This window comes from Lynx rufus, unplaced genomic scaffold (assembly GCF_022079265.1).
Source record: "Lynx rufus isolate CCGP_SWC_20201006 ecotype Redwood Valley unplaced genomic scaffold, mLynRuf1.p SCAF_1, whole genome shotgun sequence".
Lineage (NCBI taxonomy): Eukaryota > Metazoa > Chordata > Mammalia > Carnivora > Felidae > Lynx > Lynx rufus.
This window is the reverse complement of record NW_025814823.1, coordinates 197,698,020-197,723,925: the sequence shown is the minus strand read 5'-3', so window position 1 is coordinate 197,723,925 and position 25,906 is coordinate 197,698,020. Positions and strand designations below refer to the sequence as shown.

At 47.9% G+C, this 25,906-nt stretch overlaps 1 protein-coding gene across 1 annotated transcript in view; it reads right to left on the bottom strand.

Moving 5' to 3' along the window:
* SH3TC2 (SH3 domain and tetratricopeptide repeats 2) overlaps positions 1-25,906 on the bottom strand; it is a 48,791-nt gene that overhangs the window by 6,174 nt on the left and 16,711 nt on the right. The window contains exons 6-13 of the mRNA XM_047073706.1: positions 24,712-24,913; positions 23,860-23,933; positions 21,488-21,683; positions 13,935-14,068; positions 11,352-11,393; positions 9,533-11,227; positions 9,246-9,426; positions 1,344-1,494 (exon numbers count right to left, since the gene is read on the bottom strand). Coding sequence (XP_046929662.1) covers positions 1,344-1,494; positions 9,246-9,426; positions 9,533-11,227; positions 11,352-11,393; positions 13,935-14,068; positions 21,488-21,683; positions 23,860-23,933; positions 24,712-24,913 — 2,675 coding nt within the window. The remainder of the gene's footprint in view (positions 1-1,343; positions 1,495-9,245; positions 9,427-9,532; positions 11,228-11,351; positions 11,394-13,934; positions 14,069-21,487; positions 21,684-23,859; positions 23,934-24,711; positions 24,914-25,906) is intronic.

Below are 25,906 nucleotides of genomic sequence, written 5' to 3'. Positions count from 1 at the left end.
CTCAGAGGGCCTGAGGTTGAGAACAACTCTGCAGAAAATCAGGTCTGGGGTTGCATGGGCCTGCGACCAGGGCTGGCCAATGGGTCCCTGGGGAAGACCCGGCAGTGATTGTTATTGCCTTGCTGCACAGAGAAACAGGTGGGGAGACGGAATCCGGGAATCAGGGGGCTCTGCCGGCCGAGCAAATGCACACCCCAGACAGCCGCTCCTGGGCCTCGTGTCCTGGAGAGTGAAAGGCAAGGCCGAATTGTCTGCTCTCCGAAAACGCTTCCAGCTCTAAAGTCCCACGGCAGGAGAGCATGGGGGCTGAGAGTGAAGGCTTTGTGTCACACGGCCCGTGGGCAGTTTTCACAGCTTACCAGCCGTATCACCTTGGGCAAGTTACTCAGCCTCATTGAGCCACATCCGTGACATGGGAACTGGAGTAGACACTCCTGCTGTATTCGGAATGAGGGTTAAACTACAGCAGGTATGTGATGTGTTTGCACAGTGAGCATGCGCTCACTGTTAACATAACCATCATTAAGTCTCGGCGGAAGTGACTTTGTGTGAGTTTAAGTAATAAGGGGAATAAAAAGGGAGAAAAATAAGAAAAGGGAAGGAAGAAAAGCTAAATGACATGTTTCCAATGAAACAAATGATGTATACCATCATAATGTCGGCACTGTGCAGATAATAGCAATGACGATGACGATAATAAAAATAAAATGCCATTTATTAAGAATTCACTAAGTCCCAAGCATTTAGTAAATGCTTGCTTTGTATATGCATTTCCTACACAAGTGACACACATACTCCTTACCCTTAGAGATGGGGTTTACCCATGAAGAAACCGAGGCCCTGTGATGTGGCCGGTGCAGCCAGGCCAAGGTCACGTGGTCCATACTTGATGACTCTGTGACCAGATTCCAGGCTGTCTGCAAAGCCCCGGCCTTTCATCACTACACTGTCCCATATCTCAGGCATTAAAGGGATGCAAACAAAAAGACTGAAAGAGGACAATAACGTTAACACCGTGCACTCATCAACCTCGCCTCATATTGTCGCAAAACCCCGGAAGTCAAGGTTTGTGTTGAGATTAGCAGAGATCGATCGTGACACGACAGATGAGCGGCTCTCCTGCCACATTCTTTGAGAGCCCACACATCCATATGGGACTCAGGCACCGGCCACCTGTCACCAGACCACTCTGGGCTCCATCTTGTGTCCAGGGGACATCCCAGCGTCACCCCTCCCTCCCAGGGCTCAGCATGGACATCACCTCTCTCCAGCTGGTCGCTTTGGAGGGTACGCTGTCTCCCCAGATGACCCAAGGGGGCAGGTGAGCTCTGCAGGAGACCTACCTGCAGGTACAGCTCCACCAGATCATCTTCCTGCATGAGGTAGTGGAGTCGTCCAGCTCCGAGCCAGGCCTCGGCAGCCTTGTCTTTCTCCCCCAGGTCGATGAAGATACGCAGGCTCTCCTTGATGCAGGTGAGAGATCTCCTGAGAGACCTGGGTTGGGGGAGCGGGCAGACATGGAACCATTAGGTGTGAGTCAAGGGCCCCCTCAAAGGGGCCTCAGAGTCACTCAGCACAGGAAGAAACTGAGGCTCTGGGAGGGAGCGACCCTCCAGATTGTCCAGGACCAGATTGTCCCTGATCACACGGAGAGATCAGAGGCCTGGCTCAGCTTCAAACATCTGTGTGAACTTGAGAAAGTATAGAAGCTTTCTGTGCCTTAGTTTTCCCATCTGTAAAATGGGGGTGTCATTGTACCTGCCTCCGAGGGTTATTGGGAGGATTCAGTGAGATGGTGAAGCTGGAATGCTTGGATGGAGAAACAGTGTAACAGTGATGAATATTCACAAGTTACTTATCAGATTCATTATCATGGCCCATGGCCCACATCCATCTTTTGGATGTTACACTGTAACATGTTTTGCCACAAGCACCTAACACACAGTCAATACCAAACGCATATTTATTAAATAAAAGCACGAATGAATGAGCACAGTGGTAACTTTACATCATCAAAAAGATTTAGATGTTTTGTTTGAGAAGAAAAATCGAACAAGGGCAACAAGTCTTAAAAGGTTGGTGTTTATCGGAGGACTCGAATTATCTGGAAAATTGTCTTACATCCGAAACTCTTCCCCCATGACAGGGACTAAAGAAGAAATGACGCACAGGCTATGTAGTGTGGCACAGATTCAGAATTCTAGAACAAGAAGGAACACGGGGCATCATCTGGATAGTATTTCTCCATTCCAGCCGCAATTATCACCCAGAAGCTTTTTAAACACACATACACAGGCAAAGTGACCCCAAGGTGTTGACATGCCATGTTAGCCTGGGACACTGTGGGAGGATTTAGTCAAGGCTCGATAGTGACTTCACTGTGTAACCTGGGTTGAAACTTGGAGATCCAGCCCAGTCCCTTATGTTATAGAGGAAGCAGGCCAAGAGTGGGAAGTAATTTGCACGAGATTGCACAACACATTGGGGGAAACTCCAAGGCCAAAAATCCCTTCTCCTGAGTCCTGGCCCAGAACTCATTTCACAGCACCCACATTCCTCTGAGACTCGTGGCCCTCCTGCAGAAGCATTATCTGGGAGTTTATTAAGAATACAGACTCCGGGGGTGCCTGGGTGGCTCAGTCGGTAAAGCGGCCGACTTCGGCCCAGGTCATGATCTCGCGGTCTGTGAGTTCCAGCCCCGCGTCGGGCTCTGTGCTGACAGCTCAGAGCCTGGAGCCTGTTTCAGATTCTGTGCCTCCCTCTCTCTGGCCCTCCCCCATTCATGCTTTGTCTCTCTCTGTCTCAAAAATAAATAAACGCTAAAAAAAAAAAAAAAAAAAAAAAAAGAATACAGACTCTGGGGCGCCTGGGTGGCGCAGTCGGTTAGGCGTCCGACTTCAGCTCGGGTCACGATCTCGCACTCCGTGAGTTCGAGCCCCGCGTCGGGCTCTGTGCTGACAGCTCAGAGCCTGGAGCCTGTTTCAGATTCTGTGTCTCCCTCTCTCTGACCCTCCCCCGTTCATGCTCTGTCTCTCTCTGTCTCAAAAATAAATAAACATTAAAAAAAATTTTTTTAAAGAATACAGACTCCTAGAGCTACCTCAGACTCACAAGTCCAAATCATGGCAGGTGCAAGCTCCGAATCTGGATTCCTAATGCACCCAGGTGCACCCTAACCCACCCTAATAACCCAGGGGTTATGTCCACGCACATCAAAATCTGAGAACAACTACTCCAAACCATAAAGATCCTTCTAGAAACACGGATCATCATCAACCAAGTGTATGCACAGTTAGGAGGTCCTCATCAAACGTGGTTACCATCTCATCATTGTGCACAGTGATGAAAACAAGCATTGCCTTTGACTAATGAGGCCCTGATTCGTGTTGGCAACGAGGCAGCTACTGGCCTTCTGGAGAAAGTGCCAGGCATTTGGCCCTTGCAACTCCTGAGAAGAAAGAACTCGGGTTTCGCCCCACTGCCCAGCTCTTGATAGGGCATTCAGGATGGGCACAGGCCACCCTCTCTCAAGTATTAGAATGTCAGACTGTGACATTCTCCTGGCTGTGAGCTGAGAAGCTGCACATAGTGCTGAGCTGGTCACCAGCCTGCCTGGCTGAGCTAGGATAAATGGTGGCCCCATCTTCTCTCACCCGCTCCGTACCCCCCACCCCAGACCTCAAGCAGAGTTTCCAAGACTCAAGCCCTGCTCTCCCCACTCCCACTGGAACAGTTGATGAAGACAGGACTCCTACATCTCATCCTCCTATTCCCTCCTCTGTTTTTGTTTATTACTGTTTGCTGTCCTGGGAGACCCTTAAGCTATGGTTGTTTTCTCCAGACCCCCAGGGAGCAAGACGTGGGTTATTACAAAGAAGCCAATCGCAGAAGAGGAATGGAACTTTGCTTCTCAGACCTTTTCTCTCCGAGCTCACTATGACTGTGGATGAGCCGTCAGGATTTCTCTCCAAGAAACACCCCACAGGGGAAGGCAGGACTTACATAAACCTAAGTGCTCACACAGCACCATCAAGACTCCTCGTGCATACAGGGTTTCCCAGAGACCACTGCCTCCCTCCACCTGATCCGTGACGCCCAGTGAAAACAAGTGCCCGCAGGTCTGAAAGTGGAAGGTGGTTTCCAGCCTCCTTGGTCCTATCCTGTCACCCATCACTGCCCAGTTGTTTGCCTATGCCAGTGGCTGTGCTCCATCACCCACCAGATGAGCCACCGGCTTGGCCTGGAATGGCCCAGCATTCCAGTTCCATCAGCCGCCACCTGCAGCCCCTAGGTGTGGCTTAGCTCCCAAATCAAAAGAAGTAAGGAGCCTAGCTGGTGGGACAGCATCCGATCAGCCTTGATCCCGGGCGTCATGCTCTTCCAGGCCACCTATTGCCAAGGCTTTGCCTGGGTATCTCTCCTCCTCTTCAATCTTGAGTCCTCTGTTTCCCATTTTTCCTGCCCCTGAAGTTCATTCTCTACAGCTGAGTCCTTGTTCCTTCCTTCCCACCTGGACATCAGCCATGAACTTGTGGCCAAGTGACTCTCATGCACCTGCATTCCCAGACTTCCTCTTTCCATCCCCTGCTGGGGCTTTCCAGATCCCTGCCCTGCCTGAATGAGTGTCTGACCTCTGGCCCAGCCTCCACTCATTGGTCCTGCCCTTTTTCCACAATAAGACCGGCCGCTCACGGAGGGTTGACCCATGCCAGGTGTTGGGATATGAATTTTAATGTCCATTCTGTCATTTAAACCTCAGAAACATTAAGCCATGAGGGATCTTAGCCCATTGTGCAAATAAAGAAACTCAGAGGGTTTGTTTTTTTTTTAATTTGTCCAAGTTGGCACTGTTCATTTCTAAAGCTTTAGGTTGAGCCCTCTGCTGTTTGGTCTTGTAATACGTGACAGTAATCATTCCCTGACATTTATTGAGCACCTGACATGCCTTATCTCACTTAATCATCAAAACAGCCCTACGCAGCTAGTCCCGGTATAATATCCACTTTACGAACAGGGAAAAATAAGGCTCAGAAAGGGTAAGTGACAGGGACCAGGTAATAGACGTTGTTTAAACCAGAGTCTGGGGCGCCTGGGTGGCTTGGTCGGTTGGGTTGCTGACTTCGGCTCAGGTCATGATCTCGCGGTCCGTGAGTTCGAGCCCCATGTCAGGCTCTGTGCTGACGGCTCAGAGCCTGGAGCCTGCTTCGGATTCTGTGTCTCCCTCTCTCTCTGACCCTCCCCCGTTCATGCTCTGTCTCTCTCTGTCTCAAAAATAAATAAACGTTAAACCAGAGTCTAACCCTGACAATCTGACTCCAGAACCCCACACACACCCTCAAGCAGCGCTCAGTCTCGGGCTCAGAAATCAGCACATGGGAGGGCTTCTGCTTTTTTTTTTTAACTCCTTTAACAACCTAGAAGTTTGGGAAGAGCGTAAGCTACTTCCAGCCTCGAACAAGGTTTCCTCACCTGCCAAAGTAGGGGTGGTGATGTACGTCCCAGCCTCGTGATCACATGACACGTCAGTGAGAGCAGTGCCTCCCTCGTTCAGGGTTACAGAAATGTTAGTGGTTGGTTGTATTAGTTACACCGAAAACCATATGGCGAAGCGTTTCTTTGTTCATTCCACAGGAGTTAGAAGCATAAGAATAAGAATAAGGAATACTGACTTCCGGCGACTATTCTATCCACACGCAAAGAATTACTTCGTGAAGACTTGTTGCATACAGGCATGTCTTCTTTCTAAAAATAACATGCACATCCTTGGTGGCCCTTACCACAATTTATAGGATACCTTCGGCAAATATGTATGTGAATATTGTCAATATCTTGAACTATAAGCATTGTGAGCTCAGGGACTATAGCTCTCTGTCAGGTTTTTGGGCTATAATAAACGCCCAGTGAACATTTGTCGGCTGGGTTCAATAGAGCCTCAAAATTCCCATGGATCCCACCTGGTTCAGTACAAGGCACAGTCTACACTATGTCACCTGAAGACAGAAAACAAGATGCCCAAGGGCTCTGCCCACTGAGAGACTGGAAACACTAGGTCTTGTAGCTGTCACCCTGGAGGCAGAGAGAGCAAGACCCCGACAGTCCTGGACAAAGGGACAGCAAAGTATTCCAAGGCAAACACCCAAAGACTGGGCCGCAGCTTTCTCCGTCTGTATGCCCTCACCTACCATCCTCCACCTCTAAACCCTAGAGAAAACCTTTCGAATAGGAGGAATTGACATGAGTAGAAAGGGGGCATGAGGCAGTGAAACCACCATAAATGGAGGAATCCGGGATCTCAGCTACTACCGGTGAAACCACGTGGGTCAGCAGCCAGGACTGTCTGGAGCAGGCAGGGGTCCGACCAGATGAACATGAGGCCCTGCTCATCCATACAACTCCTGGAGCCTTCACGCTATGGCCATCCACACTAACAGTTTATCTGGGGGGGAAATTGCTGACCGAACAGGCAGAATACATACAGAGTGGTTACGAATATGGACTCTAGACCGGGGGTTGGCACACTATGGCTCATGAGCCAATGCAGCCTTCTCCTGCTTTTGCAAACCAAATCTCAGTGAACCCCGCCGCACTCCCTCCCACACGTAGTCTACGGCTGTTTTCACAAGGCAATGCAACCTCAGCGTCGTCGTGACCGGGACCACATGGCCACCACGCCTAAAACATTTCCTGTCTGACCTTTAACAAAAAGTTTGCCAACCCCTGTGCTAGACTCAACCTGGGTATCAACCCCGACTGCGCAGCTTCAAATTACTCGGCTTCCTTCGTTCTCAGTTCCCACAGGTCTTTGTGGACATTTGTGCAGTTATCCTGAGATTACACGTATCTTGGTAAACGCTGCATGCTCGCCGTGAGGGCCTTTAGCTACTATTCCGGCCACCATTTTCATTATGGCTGCCCGCTGTGCCAGTCTGGAGGCCCTCCCCACCCCAGCCCACCTCCGCATCCCCTCCTAGGGGACAGGCCGAAGGCCTCTCTCTCCCTTACTACCCAGATCCACTTGAACACCAAACTTCATCAAACCTACACAGTGTCTTCCAGATGGGTCCCCCCTTCCCACTGCTACCGCAATCCCCACGGCCCCAGATCCTATTCTCTTCCCCTCCTCCGCTTTCCGAAATCTTACCAATCCCTTAAGACCTTCTTCACACGCTACCACCTTCCTGAAGTCTTCCCCAACCCTCCTCTTCTTTCCCTCCAAACCCTCCCCTGCAGATGCCTGCCATCCTCACCCAGGAACCCTTCCTGCCTTTGAGAGTCGTGAGTACGGAAAATCCCACAGGGAGAGTTTCGTGGAAGAACTCTGTCCATACATCAAGACCCACTTAATAAGAGCCTCCCAGAAACAAGTGCCAGAAAAGCATTGGCTCCAACAGACACATTTGTTTATTTTTTTTTAATCAGACAATGAGAACCTCCTGTGGCTTTCCCCCTTTTCCCTCAGTTACCAGGAAGCTTAGAGCTAAATTACAGTAACCACCTCAAGGTGTATGCAAATACCTGTTTCTCTGTGTCTGTTAAGCGCCTTGCAGGAGTAGGTAATTTATACCTGCTAAATAAGTATAGCATTGTAGCACGTTCCCCTTGACGAACTGAGCTTTCTGCAAAGGGATGATGACCTTATGTTTGCAGGGGTTTCCTCTGACACCTAAGGCACTTCCTAAATTTCTTCGTATCACTCACACTAGTGGGAAAGCAGAAGAAAGGGAGTTGTACAGATCAGAATCTCAGAGATTAGAATTCTAGAATATGAGGATTAAAAGATCCCCATCTGGATCAACTTCCAGAATGATAGAATGAGGACGGCCACAAATCCACTCCTCACTAAAAGGACATTCATGGGGCGTCCTGGAAGGGAAGCGGTGTCGCTCTGGGCCACACCTCCTGTCCCCTCACACGCTGCAAGGATCCAAACCTCCTGTCCTAGAACTGAAGGCAAAGATGGCGGGAGGTTTAGAGGACACCCGATTCTTGCAAGAGAGGAAAAGGGTGAGAGAGAGGGAGACAGAGGGAGGGGAACAGAGAGAGATTATTATCTGACTATTAGTGATATGGCTGCCCTGATGCCCCAGGTTGCCATGTTGCCCAGAGAAGCAACGTTTGTCATTCAATTAGCTTCTCCCCAACCACCTCTCTCTCTGCTCAACACTGGCAATTATCCCTGCGGTATTTTAGATGTCATTCATAATTATGAGTACAACGCCACACTGCTAATCTGTTGCAAAATGAAGTCAGATCTCTTGCAAACCATGCAGAGTGTAATGGAATCAATTAAAGGCCTGCTGGGAAGCAGAACGGCCGGCCACACCGCTGGGGAATGAGGAGTAGGCCGATTGGACCCAGTGTGGACGTGAGAGAAGAGAAAACCAGCAGAAGATAGCAGGATGCTTCACGTGAGAATGATTCAAAGGTCAAGGGGTTAAAAGAAGCCTTGGGGTAAAACAGTTAAGGTTTGGTGTATTTTTGCAAAGAGGAGGCTTTTTAAGAGAGGGCTGAAAAGTCAATCGTAAAAGAAAGGATATTCCATCGTGCCGTTATGCAATCTTGTGCACACAACTGAGCTAAAAGTCAACAGTTCTTTTGCTGTTTATTCTATGACTTATTGCATGGTTGCGATTCTAACCTAAGTCTCTTAACTAAAAGGTGAAAATAAACTTAGGTCCATCACTTCCAGATGCATTTTAAAGGTAAGGTTGCAAATCAAATGTTTTTACTGTCAAATTTTACCCACCCGCCCCCCACCAGTGGATTGACTTACTTTGTGTCCTTTCTTTATTACCCATTGTCCACAGGTAACCAAGACCTCCTGAGGGGTCCAGTCCTGTATCACTGCCACCTCTCTAAATTAGGCCCCCTTGGGGCACCCGGGTGGCTCCGTCGGTCAAGCCTCGGACTTCGGCTCAGGTCATAATCTCGCGGTTTGTGAGTTTGAGTCTCGCCTCGGGCTCTATGCTGACAGCTCGGAGCCTGGAGCCTGCTTCGGATTCTGTCTCCCTCTCTCTCTGCCCTTCCCCTGTTCTCTGTGTCTTAAAATAAATAAGTAAACTTTCTTTTTTTAATACTATAAGGTCTATGCCACCGTTCTCATCTTTGATGAGGAGGCTGAGGTACAGAGAAATTAGAGAACTTGTTCGAATGTGCATGTGAACTTCACGTCCTGAGGAAAAGAGTGCTGCTTCTCCTCAAGGAAGGTAAGCTGTTTCCAGGACTGTCCCCGAGCCCAGACTCACCTGGCCGTGTTCAGGTTCCGATAAAGCTGCCCGAGGGACTCCAACAGCCTCCCCTCCATCTCTCGGTCCCTGAGTTGCTGAGCCAGGGCCAGCCAGTGCTCATGGTAGGTGATGCATGCCTCGGGGTTTGGGGAAACAGAGCTGTAGAAATGGCAGAGGGATTTGGTGACCTGAAGCTGACCTGAACATAAAGCAGGGACATGGATGAGATCACTTGAGATAGGACGAGGGCAAAACGTGATCGCACACTTTTCTCTGAAGCGTGCAACAGCGTGGGACATACTCACTCTTTAGGTGCCGATGCCTTAAGCCCAACAGCAATGCCATTTCGTAACAAAGGCGGCCACTGGCCAGCTGACGTCCAGACACCAGGACTTGGGCCAACCAGAGAAGCACCTGCACTAATTCCATGTCTGTCTCCACGCTGGTCTGGAGTTCAGAATAGAGTCGGACGGCCCGCAGGAGATAGTCCTTGGCTGGTTGCCGAGCCCAGGACTTGAGAGTCAGGTGGCCAAGATTGGCCAAAGTCACCGCCTGGTTACGCACGTTCCCCATTTCCTGAGCTCTGTTCAAAGCCCGGAGATAGTTCTTGGCTGCCCTGTTCACCCGGCCTTCACCCTGAAGTGCAAGGCCCAAGAGGTTATGGACCACCCCCTTTTGGGTGATGCTCTCCATCTCCTGAGAGTATAGCAGCGGCTCAAGAATGTCCAACGCCTTCTTTGCCTGGCTGGCTACGAGATAAGCCCACGCCAGGCACAGGGAAGACTCGAAGGCCTCCTGCTCACCCAGCAGCTGCCCTAGCACCAAGGCCTGGCTCAGGTAGTGGATGGCGCCATCAGGAGACCTGTGTTGGAGGTACACTTTGGACAGGATGAGACACAGGGCCCTCTGGGTGCTCCGACTGGCCTGCTCTTCACAGGCAACCAGCGCCTGCCTGAGCGCTGGGCAGGCCAGGGCAGAAACCTCACCCCAGCTTAAAGAGGGAACTCCAAGGAGCTTGGCGGTGTTCTGGAGAACCAGGTAGACCTGCCAAATTGGAAGGGACATCCCTTGGGCACTCTGGGTACCACGTTGCTGGACAGAGGCCACCGCAAGGTGTGGAAGGTATTTCTTATCGTACAGAAAACTCAAGATGGTGGCCACGGCATCCAGGTCAGGAGGGTGTCCAGAGAGGAGTTGCAGACGCTCGGCAAAGGGCAGGACCTCCTCATGCCGGCCCAGGTCCAGGAGCAATCGGATGGCCAGGAAGCAGGCCCTGGCCTCCAGGACACAGCTGCCAGCCACAATCCCCTGGCGTAGCACATAGGCCACAACGTCAAGCTCATTCTTGGTGCTGGACTCACGGTCAGGCAGGCAGGCCAACAGGGCACCTGCCTTTTCCAGCAGGGCTGAGCCTTTATGCCTCAGCCTCTGCCTCAGGTAGATGGCAGCCAGATTGATGTACAGAGCAGCCACCAGGGATAGGTCCTCAAATGCCCCATCGAGGATGTACATAGCCTCCTCAAAGTACACCCTGGCCTGAGAGAGTTTGACCCTCCTGACGCTCAGCCGGCCCAGGAGGAAGCAGAGCCGGGCATGGGCCCAGGTCATGTGGTTCCTCTTGGCCCACTTCCTTGAGGCCTCCAGGTAGGCCACAAGTTCGTCCTCCTCAGAGAAGCTGTAAAAGGAAGACGTGAGGAAAGAGAAGGAGGCGTCGTAGAGGCTCCTAAAGTGGTCAGCGTAGCCCTTGTGATCCAGAAACGCCAGCATGGGGGCGAAATTCTCAGCCTCCTCCTCCTCCTGACCAGTGTTTAGGTCCACGAGCAGTTCTGGGTCATCGAGGTCATCGGGCTCTGGCAAGTGATAGCTGTCTGAGGCTGCTGAGAGGAGCTCCTCCTCCAGGCTGGAGTCCTCGGAACTGCTGGACTGTCTGGAGCCCATGGCCTGATGCTCCTCCCAGGCTCTACCAGTCCTGGCCTCCTTGAAGCCTTCAGGCTGGGACGCTGTAAGGGACAGGCAGAGTTGGGCAACCCTAAGCACCTGCCACTGTGGTGGCCAGCTCCTGGCAAGAGGGCAGGAGGCTGTTCTGAAGGACCGGAGGTCAGGTTCGGCATGATCTCTACTCACCACTTAGATCGTTCGGAAGATTCTGGATGGATTCAAACCCACCTGGATGGAGAGGAAAGACAGACCTGGTGTTAGGTCAGAATAGGCCACCATGCCTAGGCCTGCAGGTATATACCCCAGACCCGCGGTCCCCTCAGGACCCTTTGTGTTTAAATTTCTCTAAGAAACTGCAAAGAATCTTCTCCTTTGTCATCAGCTTAAGAGCTGTAGGGACCTGGAGAGCATCTTGTTTAAGCCACTCACTTCACGGTTGGGCACTGAGGTAGAAATAAGACCCAGAGCCAGAAAAGAAAAGTGGAGAAGCTAGAAACACGAGCTCTCTTCTAGGAGGTGTGGGAATGGGGATGACAAAATCTAAAGGCCCAAATCTCCCAGGCAGATGACAACAGAGCCATGATCAAAACTCCCAAGCATGGCGCCCTTTGTGGCATGTGGCATCATGCCACGTGGACACCCTTCCTTCTTCCTTCCTCCGTTCGTTCATCGTTCACCTTCTCAACAGTCATTGATCCAGTATGTACAATGGGACACGGGACTAGGTGACCAAGGGTGACCAATGAAGCAACTAGAGTGAAGAGGCCACCGAGCGTCCTGGTTTTGGTCCTCGCGTAACCTCACGGGATGAGGTCGAAGGAACAGTCTTGAGCACAGCATTTAGATGTTTTGAGTCTGAGGTGCTCACAGGGGCTCTAGGCTGAGAATGAAGTAGATCTGTAGCCAAAGAAAAAAGTTGAGACTTGCAAATACAGATTGAGGACCCACAGCCCATCCCAAGGAATGGGCCCAGGTCCCAGGAGAAGTGTTTGGACAAGAAAGCAAAGCAGCTGGGGGAGGGGAGTTTGTGAATGAGCCAGAGAAACACCAGCATCTCCCGGCAGGTGGGAGGCAGTGAAGGAGACTGGAAAGGCACAGTCCGAGAGAAAAGAGACACAGAGACCAAGGTGCCTGTGGGACCATCGCCTGACGTCACAAAAGTGGAAGAAGGCTGGTCGAGAACTAAGAAGACACCTTGAGTTTGGCAGCGAAGAACTTAACTCTCTTAGCAAAAGCAGTCATGGTACAACTGTGGAAGCGAAGACCAGGTTCGTCTCCATGGGACAGGGGCTTCTGGAAATAAGATTCTAACTCTTCCTGGCAGAGAAACAACAGCTGCCTGTGCCCTCACTCTGCGCTCTCCAATGAACTTTGAGGACAGCAGGCCCTTCACCAAGTCAAGCCTCGGCCTACCACTCTCTGTGAGAGTCGTTGTACATAACTTGAGATCTGTAAGCTCTGAAGGGTAGAAGGCCCCATGGCCAAATGTGGGAGAGATAGGGAACCGGGCTCTGGAGAGCTGCCGTTGTGCCCTGGCCCTCCCTGACGTTGAGAGCACATGAGAGTCTCACTGCAGCCATATCTCTCCAGGCCAGGGCCACCAAGAACACAAATGGTGCGTGAGTTGCAAAAAGATGCTCCCTCTGGGAGGAAGAAGTACCCAGAGGCACTCCTTCCCGGGGCACAGGACTTGAGGAAGCTGGAATTTACCAACAGGATGCCCCTCTGCCGGTTGCCTTGGTGACAGTGGAAACCTTTATAACCACTAGGCTCTGCCCTGCATCCAACAGAGAGGCACTCTCGCTCTTTAGATAGGAGGCAATCGGCTACCCGGGACCTGCTCCTAGATCTCTCCCAATCATTGGATCAACGGTTGGTGGAGCCCTTAGATCCAAGTCTGTGGCCTGCCCCTGCTGAAGGCAGACCCGAAGTAGTCCTGGATCATCGGACCTCAGCAACCCCTGCCAGACAACGTCCACAGCTTCAGCTACAGGCTGGTCCAGCCTGGTAGGGGGTGTGATCTGTTTGTGGCAAGAAAGTTCTGCCAGGGCTGATGCAGACGCCTGGGCTAGGTGCTCCTCACAAGCGCTCCTTGTGCATGGTGAAAGATTCGAATGCCCACCTCTGCTCCAGGGAGCGGGCCTGTGTGTTCCCTCGGCAGATTCTCTGTCCTGGGCCCATGAACTGTGCCCCATCTGATCTGGCCACACGGGGGTGGACACAATATCACCATCACTGAAGAGATGGGAGAACCACTCAAACCACTGTCAAGGGGTGAACGTCCTTCCTGACACAGAGCAGCGGGCCTTTCCAAAATAAGGAAAAGGAGTGGCAGTCGTCGTTCGCTCAACCAGTCATGCAGAAACTGATGAAAACTGCCAGCACTGAGGTCCCTCCCCCACCCAAAGCCAACACACCCCAACAGACGAATGTCATTTCTGTGTTGGGGCCAGTGTGGTAGAGGAGGGAGGGTCCTGACTAGAAAATGGGCAAAGGTGGTTCTTGGCCTGGCTCAGGCACAAATTCACCAGGAACTCAATTTCCAATCTATAAAATGAGAGGAGAAATCACCTCTTAGAACCTGTAACCTTCTACAGTCCTGCCTTTATCACTGGGGACCTAGACCCCCTTCAGCCCTAGGGGAAGAGACCTCAGTCTCAACTCAGGCAGTTTTCTTCTCCAAGATTAGAACGGAAGGCTCAATCTGGTTGACCTCGCATGCTATCGCTGAGCTGAGCTTTCAAAGGGGTCTGAGGAGCAAATACTCACTAAGCCGGTAGACAGACGCTATGTCAGTATGAGCAAGGGTGTGGAGGAAGCTGGCACACTCAGCTTTCCTGTCACTTCCCAGGACCCACAGAGAGCATCTTTCCTCATCGCTGAAAAAGGCGGAGCTCTTGTTCCTGCATTGAGACAAAAGGCATGGATGTTGATCGGTGCCAGGCCCCAGACGCAACCATTCTCTCTCCAGCCCAGGATATAGCGAAGGCCACAGAGAAACCGCCAACTCGCTTGCCATAGCTGAAATCACACTCCTCAGCTCATTGTTGCATAAGGTATTTGCCTCTCCTGCCAAGGAAGAAAAGCTATCAGCACCCCACTCGTGAAGAGATGAGCTATGCTGCTCCTGAACAGGTCAAAGCGGAGACGAAAACACCCCTCCTGTTGAAACTCCATCTCTCAAGAAAAACAAAGGCCCTTCTCTCGACCCCTCCCCTTTCTTGGAGACCACCCGGTGCCCATTTTTAATGGAAAGAGGAATTGGTTGCCCCCAAAGGGAAGGGTTGAAAAGGGACCGTTAAGAGATATTTCTTTGTCAGGGACGGGTGGCACAATCTAGAGGAGCGATGAAGAAAGTTTGACTATGGTCAGAGGGACTTTTCACAACTGCTGCCATCTCATCTCACGACACAGAACAAAAGCACTGTGTGGCATTCAGAGAGTGGATGGGAAGTGGGGAGAAGGAAGGTCAAGGGCGGCAAGAAGTGACTGCAGATAATAGAGATCCTTATACTTGCTGTGCTGTATAAGCTCGTTGTTAAAACCAATTTGCTTACTAGAAATTCGCCATCGAATCAAAGAATGTGGAAACTAGAAGTGCTTTGGAAAGAATTCAATCCAGAATCTACCTGAACAATTTTTAAGATCTCTTTCAGGTCTAAATCAGGCTGGGTTTTTTTAAACCTCAGAATCCATTTTTTTAAACAAAAATAACTTGGAAGGCCCGAGAGTTACTAACGGCTACTAGTTGGGGGGCGGGAAGCTTATCGTGAATCAGACCGTCTGAGCTCATATAGTCTACACAATTGCCCTCTGAGGCAGGAGCTATTCTTATCACTTTTTGCACAGGATGACACTGACACACAGAAAAATAAAGTTGGTGGTTAGGAAGTGGTACAGCAGGATGTAAAAAGAGCTTCTCTAGTTCAGGCTGAATTGAGGGAGGGGCAGGGATGAGAGTGCTGTGGTCTGCCACCTGCATTTGTCCCCAGAACTCAGGTCAACCCGGTGATGAGAAGGCCAGGAGCTAACGTGAATGGCTCAAGGTGGCACCACCAGTTCGTGGCAGAACGGGCACGAAAGCTCTGTCCCGACACCGGGCCCAGGACTCTTTCCGTGACACTTACTGACTCTGCACCTCTCTGGCCTGACTTCCAGATTCTTCCAGACCATGAGAGCAGCCATCCTCAAAAGAGCACCTAGCTGAAATCTACAACTAAACTTAGCTGAGATTTAAAAAAAAAAAAAAAAAATTATAGGATTTCAAATCTCTGTAGAACCCTTACATTTTACACAGCATTTCCTGAACTCGCTATTTCATTTAACAACATGCTCAGAATGACACAGCTAGAAAGTGGTCAAGCTGAGACAGAAACTGTGATCTTCTGCCTGTGTGCCTGTTGCCTCATAGCTGATCTGCTAATGGCCTGAGTCCCAGCTATTTAGAAAGAGTCCAAGACGCCTCACAAATTACATTAGGGTTTCCCTGGCATGGAAATTGGGTCAGAATGGTAGGACTTCTAGAAATAGGGCAGGCTGAGCTGCTCCACAGGGGGCTACTCTCACCCACATACACAGACAAATCCTAGATAAAACGTGACATGGATGAATATTCTCATACATTCTTTAACCTGAAAGGAAGCAAAGGAAATGCCTGGGAGCCAGAAACAAAAGGAGAAACCAAAGTCAAGTTGAGAAGCCAGAGCAGATGGCCCCGAGACCCCAGGGGTTCTCAGCTGGGATACTTGCCCTCAGAGTTGGGGCTCACCTTATAATGCCACACAGGGACAGGAGATGTGACTTTGGGTCTATGTGAAGCCGGGAAGCTGAATTGAGCTCCCTACATAGCTTTGAGCTCCCTTTGAGCCTGAAGTCTGGAAGAACTACAAGTTCTGTAAAGAGGAGATGGGAGGGGCACCTGGGTGGCGCAGTCGGTTAAGCGTCCGAGTTCAGCCAGGTCACGATCTCGCGGTCCGTGAGTTCGAGCCCCGCGTCGGGCTCTGGGCTGATGGCTCGGAGCCTGGAGCCTGTTTCCGATTCTGTGTCTCCCTCTCTCTCTCTGCCCCTCCCCCATTCATGCTCTGTCTCTCTCTGTCCCAAAAATAAATAAAAAACGTTGAAAAAAAAAAAAAGAGGAGATGGGAAAACTTGCCTGCCAACAACACACTTTCCATCTGTGTGAGTCTCTGGAAAAAATCAAACACCTGGACTCACACCATTAGAAGGTGTGGGCTCTGAATTACACTGTACAATGGAGGTATCAGAGTCAGAGAACTTAACATTGAAAAACCAGCTCTGGACCTTGAGTTTCCTCGAGTTCCTAAGTTTTCAAGGAAAACAAATGCCAAAACTGCTCTACTGGGATGTTTTCTTCAGTCCAGCTTCATGCAGAGACCATGTTTTAAAATGTTGGGAATTCGTTCACGTAACCAAGAATACAAACGCGAGGAAAGGAGCCATGGACAATGAGTGCCAGAAGGTGCACAAATAGGTAAATGAACACTACAAAAGCTAGAAATAGCAACAACCTGAAGAGTAATTTATAATAGGCATGGTTAACATGATGAAATAAAAGACTGAATAGAAGCTACAGAGAAAATATGAACCTGGTCAGTAGAAACAAGTATATGTGAAAAATAGCAAAATACAAATTCTAGACATGAAAATAAAGGCATGGACACTTAGGACGACATGGGTTGAGTTAAACGGCAGGTTTAGTCTCAGCAGAGGAGAGAATTAGTGGAACTGAAGACGGTTCTGAGGAAACCACCCAGAATGCACCTAGAAGAACAAAAAGATGAAAAATGGAAAAGAACCGATTAAGCGAGATTGAGGATAGAATGGCAAGTCCAACATACCTCTGATAGGAATATTCCGGAAGAGAGACTAAAAAGAATGAGAGAGAGGCAATATTCAAAGGGAGAATGACTGAGAATTTTCCAGAATTGAAGAAAGACATGAGTCTTCAAATTGAAGAAGTACACCACGTCCTAAGCAAAATAAATAAAAATAATAAAAATTTTAACATGACTTCCATTTCTTTAGGGTTATTGGTCTTTTCATGTTTCCTGTTTCTCCTAATCCTTCTTTCTGGGTTCAACCATCTATTGCTTGACTGTTCGATTTACAGGATGAAAGTTAAACAGAAAAGATAAGAGCATAAATTAACGAAATAAAAACAAATAAAGTAGAAGAAAACAATAAAGGTAAATGTGAAATTAGTGAAATAGAAAACAAAGAAACAATAAAGACGGTCAACATCAGAAAAATTGTTTCTGAGGATTCATAAAATGGACAAAACCCTGGCAAAACAGATTTGAAATTTTATATTAATAGTTACTTTCCCCTCCACTTTGAAGGCTATTCCATACTCAGCTAAATTATCATTCACAAGTATATTTTAAGTATATTTAAGACAAACAAGGACTGAAGACTGAGAGTAGTTACAACTCACAGATCTCCAGTGAAATAACTACTAAAAGATACATGATGTGAACAAGGGAGTGGACACCTTGCGATAAATATGTAACAGAAAAATCACATCTAGGTATATCATAGTACAAACCATTAGTAAGAATAACCTTTAAAAAATGAGAAAAAAAAGGTGCCTACCTGCCAAGAAATGGCTATGAGATTAACAGCAAAAATAGATGCCACAAGAAATGGAATTATAGGGACACCTGGGTGGCTCAGTCAGTTAAGTGTCTGACTTCGGCTCAGGTCATGATCTCACGGTTCGTGCTTGAGCCCCAAGTTGGGCTCTAGGCTGACAGCTCAGAGCCTGGAAACTGCTTCAGATTCTGTGTCTCCCTCTCTCTCTGCCTCTCCCCCACTCATACTCTGTCTCTCTCACAAAAATAAATAAATATTTTTTAAAAATTCTTTAATAAAAAAAAGGCAGAGATAAACAATATCAAGTATAAAAAAGGGGATGTAAAGAAACAGAATTTTTCAAACTTCTAATACTATGAAATACTGGCTTTACTCTTATGTTCTTTTATCTGATACCGAGTGCATTAATTTTTCAGTTTTGCTTATTTTTTAATTTACACATTTCAATGTATATATTTCCTTTAAGTAACACTTTGGTGAAATGAACTATATCTACTATAATGTGAATATCCTAAATTTACCCTATCAACTGAAAAAAAGGCCAGTTACAGAAAAAAAAAACATTTATATACATTTCTAAATACACAAAACTCTGTTGTTGTTGTTGTTGTTTTTGCAAGTGAACATCTATTCCTAAAATGTATCAGAATAAGGACTGGGAGGATGCATATCAAATTCAAATAGAGTCTTCCCCTGGGGTAAGAATCAGGACCAGAAGGCAAAAGTCAGAAGGAGTGAAAAAGGGTCTTCAGTTATATCTAAAGACATTTTTCCCTCAACACACACACACACACACACACACACACACACACACACACACCAAATACTCTTTAAAAACACAAAATCAAAAGAAAAGAATGGTCTGGCATTCTGTCACCATCAGAAGCTTTTAAATCTCTAAAGGCACTCTGGCCAAAACAAATACCATGTCTATTTAGACAGAATGCCTGCCCTCACGTTTTAAGAACTGGTTTTCCAGCTGCTGTTGCTGTGAAACTAGGTAGCTGATAGTGAAATATGTGCTGTTAAAAAAAGGAAACCCCCAACTTTGCCTCCTTGGAAAAACAGGATCCCTTTCCCATGTGTCAGAGGCACAGACCAAACCTGTCTCACAAAACAGCTTCTGTGGGGGCGCCTGGGTGGCGCAGTCGGTTAAGCGTCCGACTTCAGCCAGGTCACGATCTCGCGGTCTGTGAGTTCGAGCCCCGTGTCAGGCTCTGGGCTGATGGCTCGGAGCCTGGAGCCTGTTTCCGATTCTGTGTCCCACTCTCTCTCTGCCCCTCCCCCGTTCATGCTCTATCTCTCTCTGTCCCAAAAATAAATAAACGTTGAAAAAAAAAAAAAATTTTTAAAAAATAAAAAAAAAAAACAGCTTCTGTGAAATTTCACTCTTAATTGTCCCAATTTGGTTAAATAAATACAGTTGGATCGATGCATGGATGGATGATGGATGGATGGGAGGGAGGGAGGATGGATGGATGGATGGATGAGTGGATGAGTGAATGGATGGATGGATGGATGAATGAATGAATGAATGTACTCTTTAGGGAGTAATATACTAGCACAGGGAAGGAGACTATGGGAAGAGGAAGGACACCAGCAAATGCTAGACCTTCTTCAGAAACCTGATACCACATGAATACAGACTAAGAGTGACACCCAGTGGCCAGACCACCTGCATAACACACAGGATGATTCCCAGGACCTCCGCACCCTGACTGTTGCTTGTGACCAGGTGGTTTATGGACTTTGACTCTCATTGCTGTGATTTGGGGAGGTCTGTAATCTAGGGAGTGCTTTGGGGGGAGAGGGGGTGTGATAAGCCACTCCCCCCCCCTCCCCTGCTCCTTCTTCCCTCTCTCCCTGTCTCCTGGCTCACTTTCCCCTTCCCTACCCAATATGTAGTCTCTAGTGATGGGGTCCCACAGGTGACGAGGTAGAGAGGCCATCAGAAGACACTAGAAACAAGGAGAATTTCTCATGCCACCACTTCAGTGGTGAGAGTGGACCCAACGAAGTCAGCTAAAATGTGGTAATCAAATTAATTTAGAGGTACAAGTTATTGCCATTTGGGGCAAGGTACGAGGTACAGAAGTCCCATAATGTATGACATCTGACACATTGCCCCCGACATCTTATTCAAACTGCTTCTCAAAGATTACCCATGGCAGTAACAGCACTAGTGAGAGTCAATGCGTATTGGTCATATACACACACACTGTGCCACGCACCATTCCAAGTGCTTTACATGTACAGTATTAGCTCATGTTAACTCCTGACAACCCTATGGGCAAGTACTAACATTGTATGCATTTTACAGTTGAGAAACCTGAGGCATAGAGACACCGATGGACATATCCAAGGTCCTGAAGCTGGGAAGCTAGCGGAGACACACAATGTGCTCACATGGCCATAAATGCCTCTCGGGCAGTCTGGCTCTGGAATTCTGATTACCAAGCTATGCTGCCTCAAGTTCCAGGCACATCATTTGTCACCCTTTCTCAGAGACACTCGCTGGCTCCCCGTTCTCTGCCAGTTAAAGGACACAGGCCCCTGCACAGGCATTCTCCGTCTGCCACCTCATGGCCACGTCATGCCCCGCCAAGTCTTTGCCACACCAGTGCTCTCCTGATGACCTGCTTCTCAATGAGCAGGAGCCATTCCTCAAGCATCCCCCTCACTTTTCCTACCTGTGTTCACGTTTCTCCATTTCCATCAGTTGAAATATCTTGCATCATACAAAGCTGGCTCAAATACTGCCTATTTCATGAGAGTTCTCCGAACACCCTTTTCCTCCTTATAAACTCCCATTCACTCCATAATCCTTTAGGGGCTCAGTGAGTCTCTTCCTTGATTAGACTCACTTGGATTCCCACATTTCTGTGTAGGGAAAACGACCTTCTGTCTCTTCTCCCTATAAAGGTCAGGGCTTAGAAGGAGATTTTGCCCTTCTTCCACTCTCTTCGGTGGCTCTTTCATACAAGGGAAGGGATTCCAGTCCAAGTGTTCAGGGCCTTCGATAATCCTTGAGCCACGTTTTCCCTGTGTCTCAATGTGGCAGCCAACTCTGTTCCTTCTGGTACTTTCTGGGCCCAGGCTTCCTACTGTTTCTTATCCTCATGCAGGAAGGCCAACCCAGGGAGACTGGTCAATTGGTCAGGGAGACTGGTCAATTCCTGCTGCTCATCGGTCACACGATCTGCTTCTCAGAACCAGCCCTCTAGACTCCAGGCAGAAACGAGTATAAGATGCACTCTACCATCATGGCCAACACTGTTGCCACACAATTAGCTTTCAGCAGGTAAACCTCCATGGGAGGATCTCTCCTTTCCCTAAGCTGTAATCTATAGGTCCCTGTGCGAGCCCTTCCCTAATGGGGCCCCTTGATTGGATGGGTAAGTGGCAGAATACAAGAACCAACACCACACCTGCAGGGATGACAGCAGGCCCTTCACCTTGGGGCCGTGCTTCTCTCCTTACAGGAAGGCTTTCATGACCATCTGCTGAGCGGAACTGACCTGACTCATTCTTGATCACTCATCCTCCCCTTCCCATCAGCCCTGGGGACAGCTTTGGTGGTCAGAATGCGCTCTTCCGGCTCTGTCTTGCCAGGGAACCCTGGAGCTCATCTCCATCCCGTTCAGGATGGGGTGGGGCCACTGGGAAGGCGCCCGCTCCAGGATCCCAGAGGGCCTGTCTGCCATACTCACATTGGGGAGTAAGACTCAGGATCTATGTTCCTGGTGGGGACAAAGCCCACTTCTCCTGAGCGTGTCGACTTTCCAATGAACCACGGAAGCCCAGGTATGACAAAGCCGATGATCTCGATGCTTTCTCCCTGGTGAAAATTCAGCTCATCCTTTTCTTCCCTCTCATATTCTTTCCAGGCCTTACATTTTCCTCTGCCTGTGGGGAGATAACATCCATGTCAACTAAATAAGGCAGAAACTGCTTCCAGCATACTATGAAATGAAGGGTCCCCAGAATTTAGAATTTCAAGGACCAGTAAAATCGTCTCCCTACCACACCCCCCCTCCACCAAAAAAAAAAAAAAAAAAGAAAGAAATTGGGAGGAATGACACAGGGTAACTGGCTCTTAACTTTGCCAAACTAGGACATTCAAAGAAAGGAGCTACTATCCACTGTCACCTTCACTTTACAAAAGAAATGATGTATTAACAAATGCAGGAAAGATCATCTCAGAATACTGGATATACGCTAAAACTGAATAAAGTTCACTCATGGCAAGCTGAAAAGCTTCCTATATCGTCCTACTATGTCTGATTTGCCATTATCACATAAATACTTTGTGATGCTTAGCACAAATTGACAGACCAGTGTGAAAAACATTGTGGGATCTCTCCATTTCCTTCCAACTCCTTTGGCCACTATGAGCCTCGGTCTCCCCAACTGTACAATGGGAATCATAAGAATGCTTGCCTCATAAATATTAGGAAAAGCCAAAGCGATCACATGCACAATGCCTGGTACCTAATCAACCCTCCATAAATGTTAGCCTCGTGCCACCGGTGAACAGAAAACCGCTCAGGACCCAGAGGGATTTGGAAGACTTCCCTTCTGACGATGGTCATTACTCAGCTTGATGAGTTTCCCAGCTAAGATCTAGTAATGACATATTTATGAGCTCCGTACCGTCCAGTTTACAAAGTACGTTTAAGCCCATTTTCTCAGATCCTCCCCAGAGTCCCAAGGGGATCAGAATCCCCTTTTTATAGGTTAAAAGGTGGAAGCACAGAGAAGGTATGTGATTTGTCCAAGGAACTCAGTCTCTCAGCTTCTGGTTAACACTTCTTTCCGCTAATCCTGCTTTGCTTGGAACGATGGTTTTTATGTGTCTTAGTTTCGGTATTTGCGTTAGCTGTTCTGCTGAAGCTACTGGCCTTTTTTTTTTTCTTTTTTTTTTGTCCCCTGACATTTTGATCAAGTTATTATCGGCTGTGTGTTCAAGGTCAGAAATTCCCACCACTTCGTGGGTTGATGGGATCTGTAGTGTGTTAAACACCTGCAGCGCGCAAAAACCATACTAAGAGATTTTCAGATGTCCTTTGGTGGATTTCTCATGATATTCGAAGTCAGTTTTATGGTAGCATTTTACTCATTAGGAACTTGTGGCACAGTAAGCTTGTGAACCGACGGAGATCACGCTGGTCTTAAGGTGTGGAGTCAGAATCTGAACCCAGAGCAGATGTCACAGCCCTGTATTCATAACTCCAGGGAATGCTTGTACTGCCTCAGATAGCTGAAAATCTTATTTATGGTCAACTGATTGATTAGATCTAATGTCTGGGTTCCATAATTCCCTGCATTTCTTTTTATAAAGTGCTGTTTGGGAAAAAAAAATAAAGTGTCATTGGAGCTCAGAGCTTATAAAATTGCACTTGGGCTAAGTTGGTTGGGAGTGGGGACGGGCGCTAAGGGTGAAGATGAACGGAATTATATTTCAGACACTTAGAAAACATTACAGTTCATTTCCAGTAGATACACATATACTTATAGCTACATGTGTGTATGTGTATTTATGTGTACTCACGTGCATACACATGCGTACAGAGATTACCTAGAATATACGCATATATACATAATACATAATATTATATATATATGTAAATATTTCTCTATTCAACAAATATCTACTGAGTATATCCATTGTGTGCCAGGCATTCTGACTCTTCCTACATTCAAGACCCATTTCACCTAACGTTAAGGGAAATTGGAAAAACGTTTTGACCAGAGACTGAGAACAGGCAGCCCACACGTGGCCCACACCAGGCTGCTTATTCACCCATATGTCTTTAAATCCCTATGGTCCCTACCACTCCCCTACCTCTCCCATTCAGGCCCTCTCTGCCCCTGGGAGCATTTGTATCAATAGCCCTGGGTTGAGACTTCTCATTTCACAGGCAAGGAAACCCAGGTTATAGAGAGCAACCACTTTCTCCAAGTCCCGGGAGCAGCAGAGGCTAAACAGGAATTCCCATCAATGGACTCCAAACTTGCAGATAAAATTAGGAGGCAGGGCGATATGATCTCCCCGACAATGCCGTCTTCAACTCAGCCGTACCGATCTGATAGGAGCCTGTCCAATCCCTCTTCCTGGAAAAGCCACAGCTTCCTGGATAGTTCTTTAGGAACCATCTGCCAATGGAAACGCGGGGTTTGCAAACACAGATTTCAAAAAACTGACAACAGCGAGCAGAATAGTCCGTTAAAATAACAATGAGGGTGATAATGGGTAAGTATCATGGTTATTAGTCCTATTATAATGATGACCGACATTTATTGGGCATTTAGGCACTGTGAAAAGGAGAGGAATTCAGCCGGCCTGGGATGATTTTTTTGGCTCTGCAATTAGTTGGCCAGTGAAATAACTAACAAGGGATCCCTTTCCATTATCACTGTCAAATTCTCTGCCAGAGCCAACCACAGGGTCCACAGCCTGGGATCATGCATATTGTCACTCAGTATGTGACAATCTCCCGGCAGGGATTTTCAAACTTTAGTATGGAACACATCCTCTTACGTTCAAAGGGAGCTTATATAAAATGCAAATTCCTGAATCTAATCCTAATAGAGTCTGAAGATGGCCAGGGGGGCACTGAATTTATAATAAATCCCCAGATGATTCTGATACAAATGGTCCCCAGTCCCCACATTGAGAAACATTGCATTTGGAGAGCAGGCAGTAGGTTTCCTCTTAGGTACAATGTCCATCTGAAATTTTGAGTTGTCTCCAGTTTCATCAAGTTGTGCAAATTTTGACCGTTAAAAAAAATGACAAAAGACAAAAAACCATCCAGGTTTTCTTCCCACCCTGGCACCATAGATGCCCATATGGGCAAGCATGTCTCCTCTGTTCCGTGCAGACCTCAGTTCTGCTCTGGGACCCACTCCCAAGATGTAGGTGGCTACTCACTGGTGGAAAGGGAGCGGCAGAGGTTCCAGGGCTGACACAGGCACCAGGCCCCGCTGACCAGTCACCAGGGACACGCCCTCCCACTCGGATCCGCCTTCAACTATTTTCACCGAGATTAACTCCTTCTTCCAAAGTGTCAGATACTCCCCTTCCTTCTCAGGCGGCTGAGCCACAGAGCACACGGCTCTGCAGAAGAAGTGGCCTGTAGATAGTGAGAAAAGCCCCTCCAAGGAGTAGAAGGAAGTGAAAAGGGATTATCACACAATGTAACATTTCTAACAGAAGCCGAAATACTTTTCTTCCTGGGAGTCAAGGACACAGCCAAGGGAGAGGCATCCCAGAGAGACTTTGGGATCCCAGAAGAACTGTACCAGGGGGGAAAAAAAGCCACTGAGAGGGAAGGCACTTAAATTAGACACCATAAGCTCTGAGTCATTTGTGAGAATCAGGTTTAATTGGGACTTTGCCTTGAAAAAAAAAATGAAACAAAAATTAATGAAAATACATTTAACAGAATTTCAGTTACAATTGCAAGCTTCTGCTTAACCTGAGGACCAGAAAAGAATAAGTTGATTTGGGCGAATATAATTTCTGCAACTAGATTTTACAGTAGCACAGTATGACATTCTTTCCTTCCATTGTGATTTGTGCAATGCAATCATAAACAGCATCATTTTGCAAAAGGTTCTATGCAAATCTGGCTTTTTCACTATGTCTGTGACATCATCAGTTGTTAACTGATTGGTTGTAGCCCTGCTCAGATTCCTCCTTGTAAACAGATCAGCCGGTGCTCCAAGAAGTTCCCTGACACCATTTTCCTCAATTTCATAAAATCTTGCGGGATTTGTAAGATCTGCAATTTTATTTCACAATCCAATCATATATATTTTAAAAAAGGATTCTTACTCTCGGATGCACATTAGTATTGTCTGGGCAACTTTCAAAAAATACCAAAGCCTGGTTCCTACCTCTGGAGATTTAATTGGCCCTGGTGGAGCCCTGGCATGGGCGTCTTCTAAAAATTCCCCAAGTGGTTCTAACACCAGAAAATCAGTGAGACTGACAAATATAGCTGTTCATGGGATGTCAGTGTCAAACCAAGAGACATGTTTGGAGTAATATTATAACAGGTGGGTTCTTTATGAATATTCTCACCTTTGAATGATTTTTGCCTCTCTGTGTATCCTAATTACTT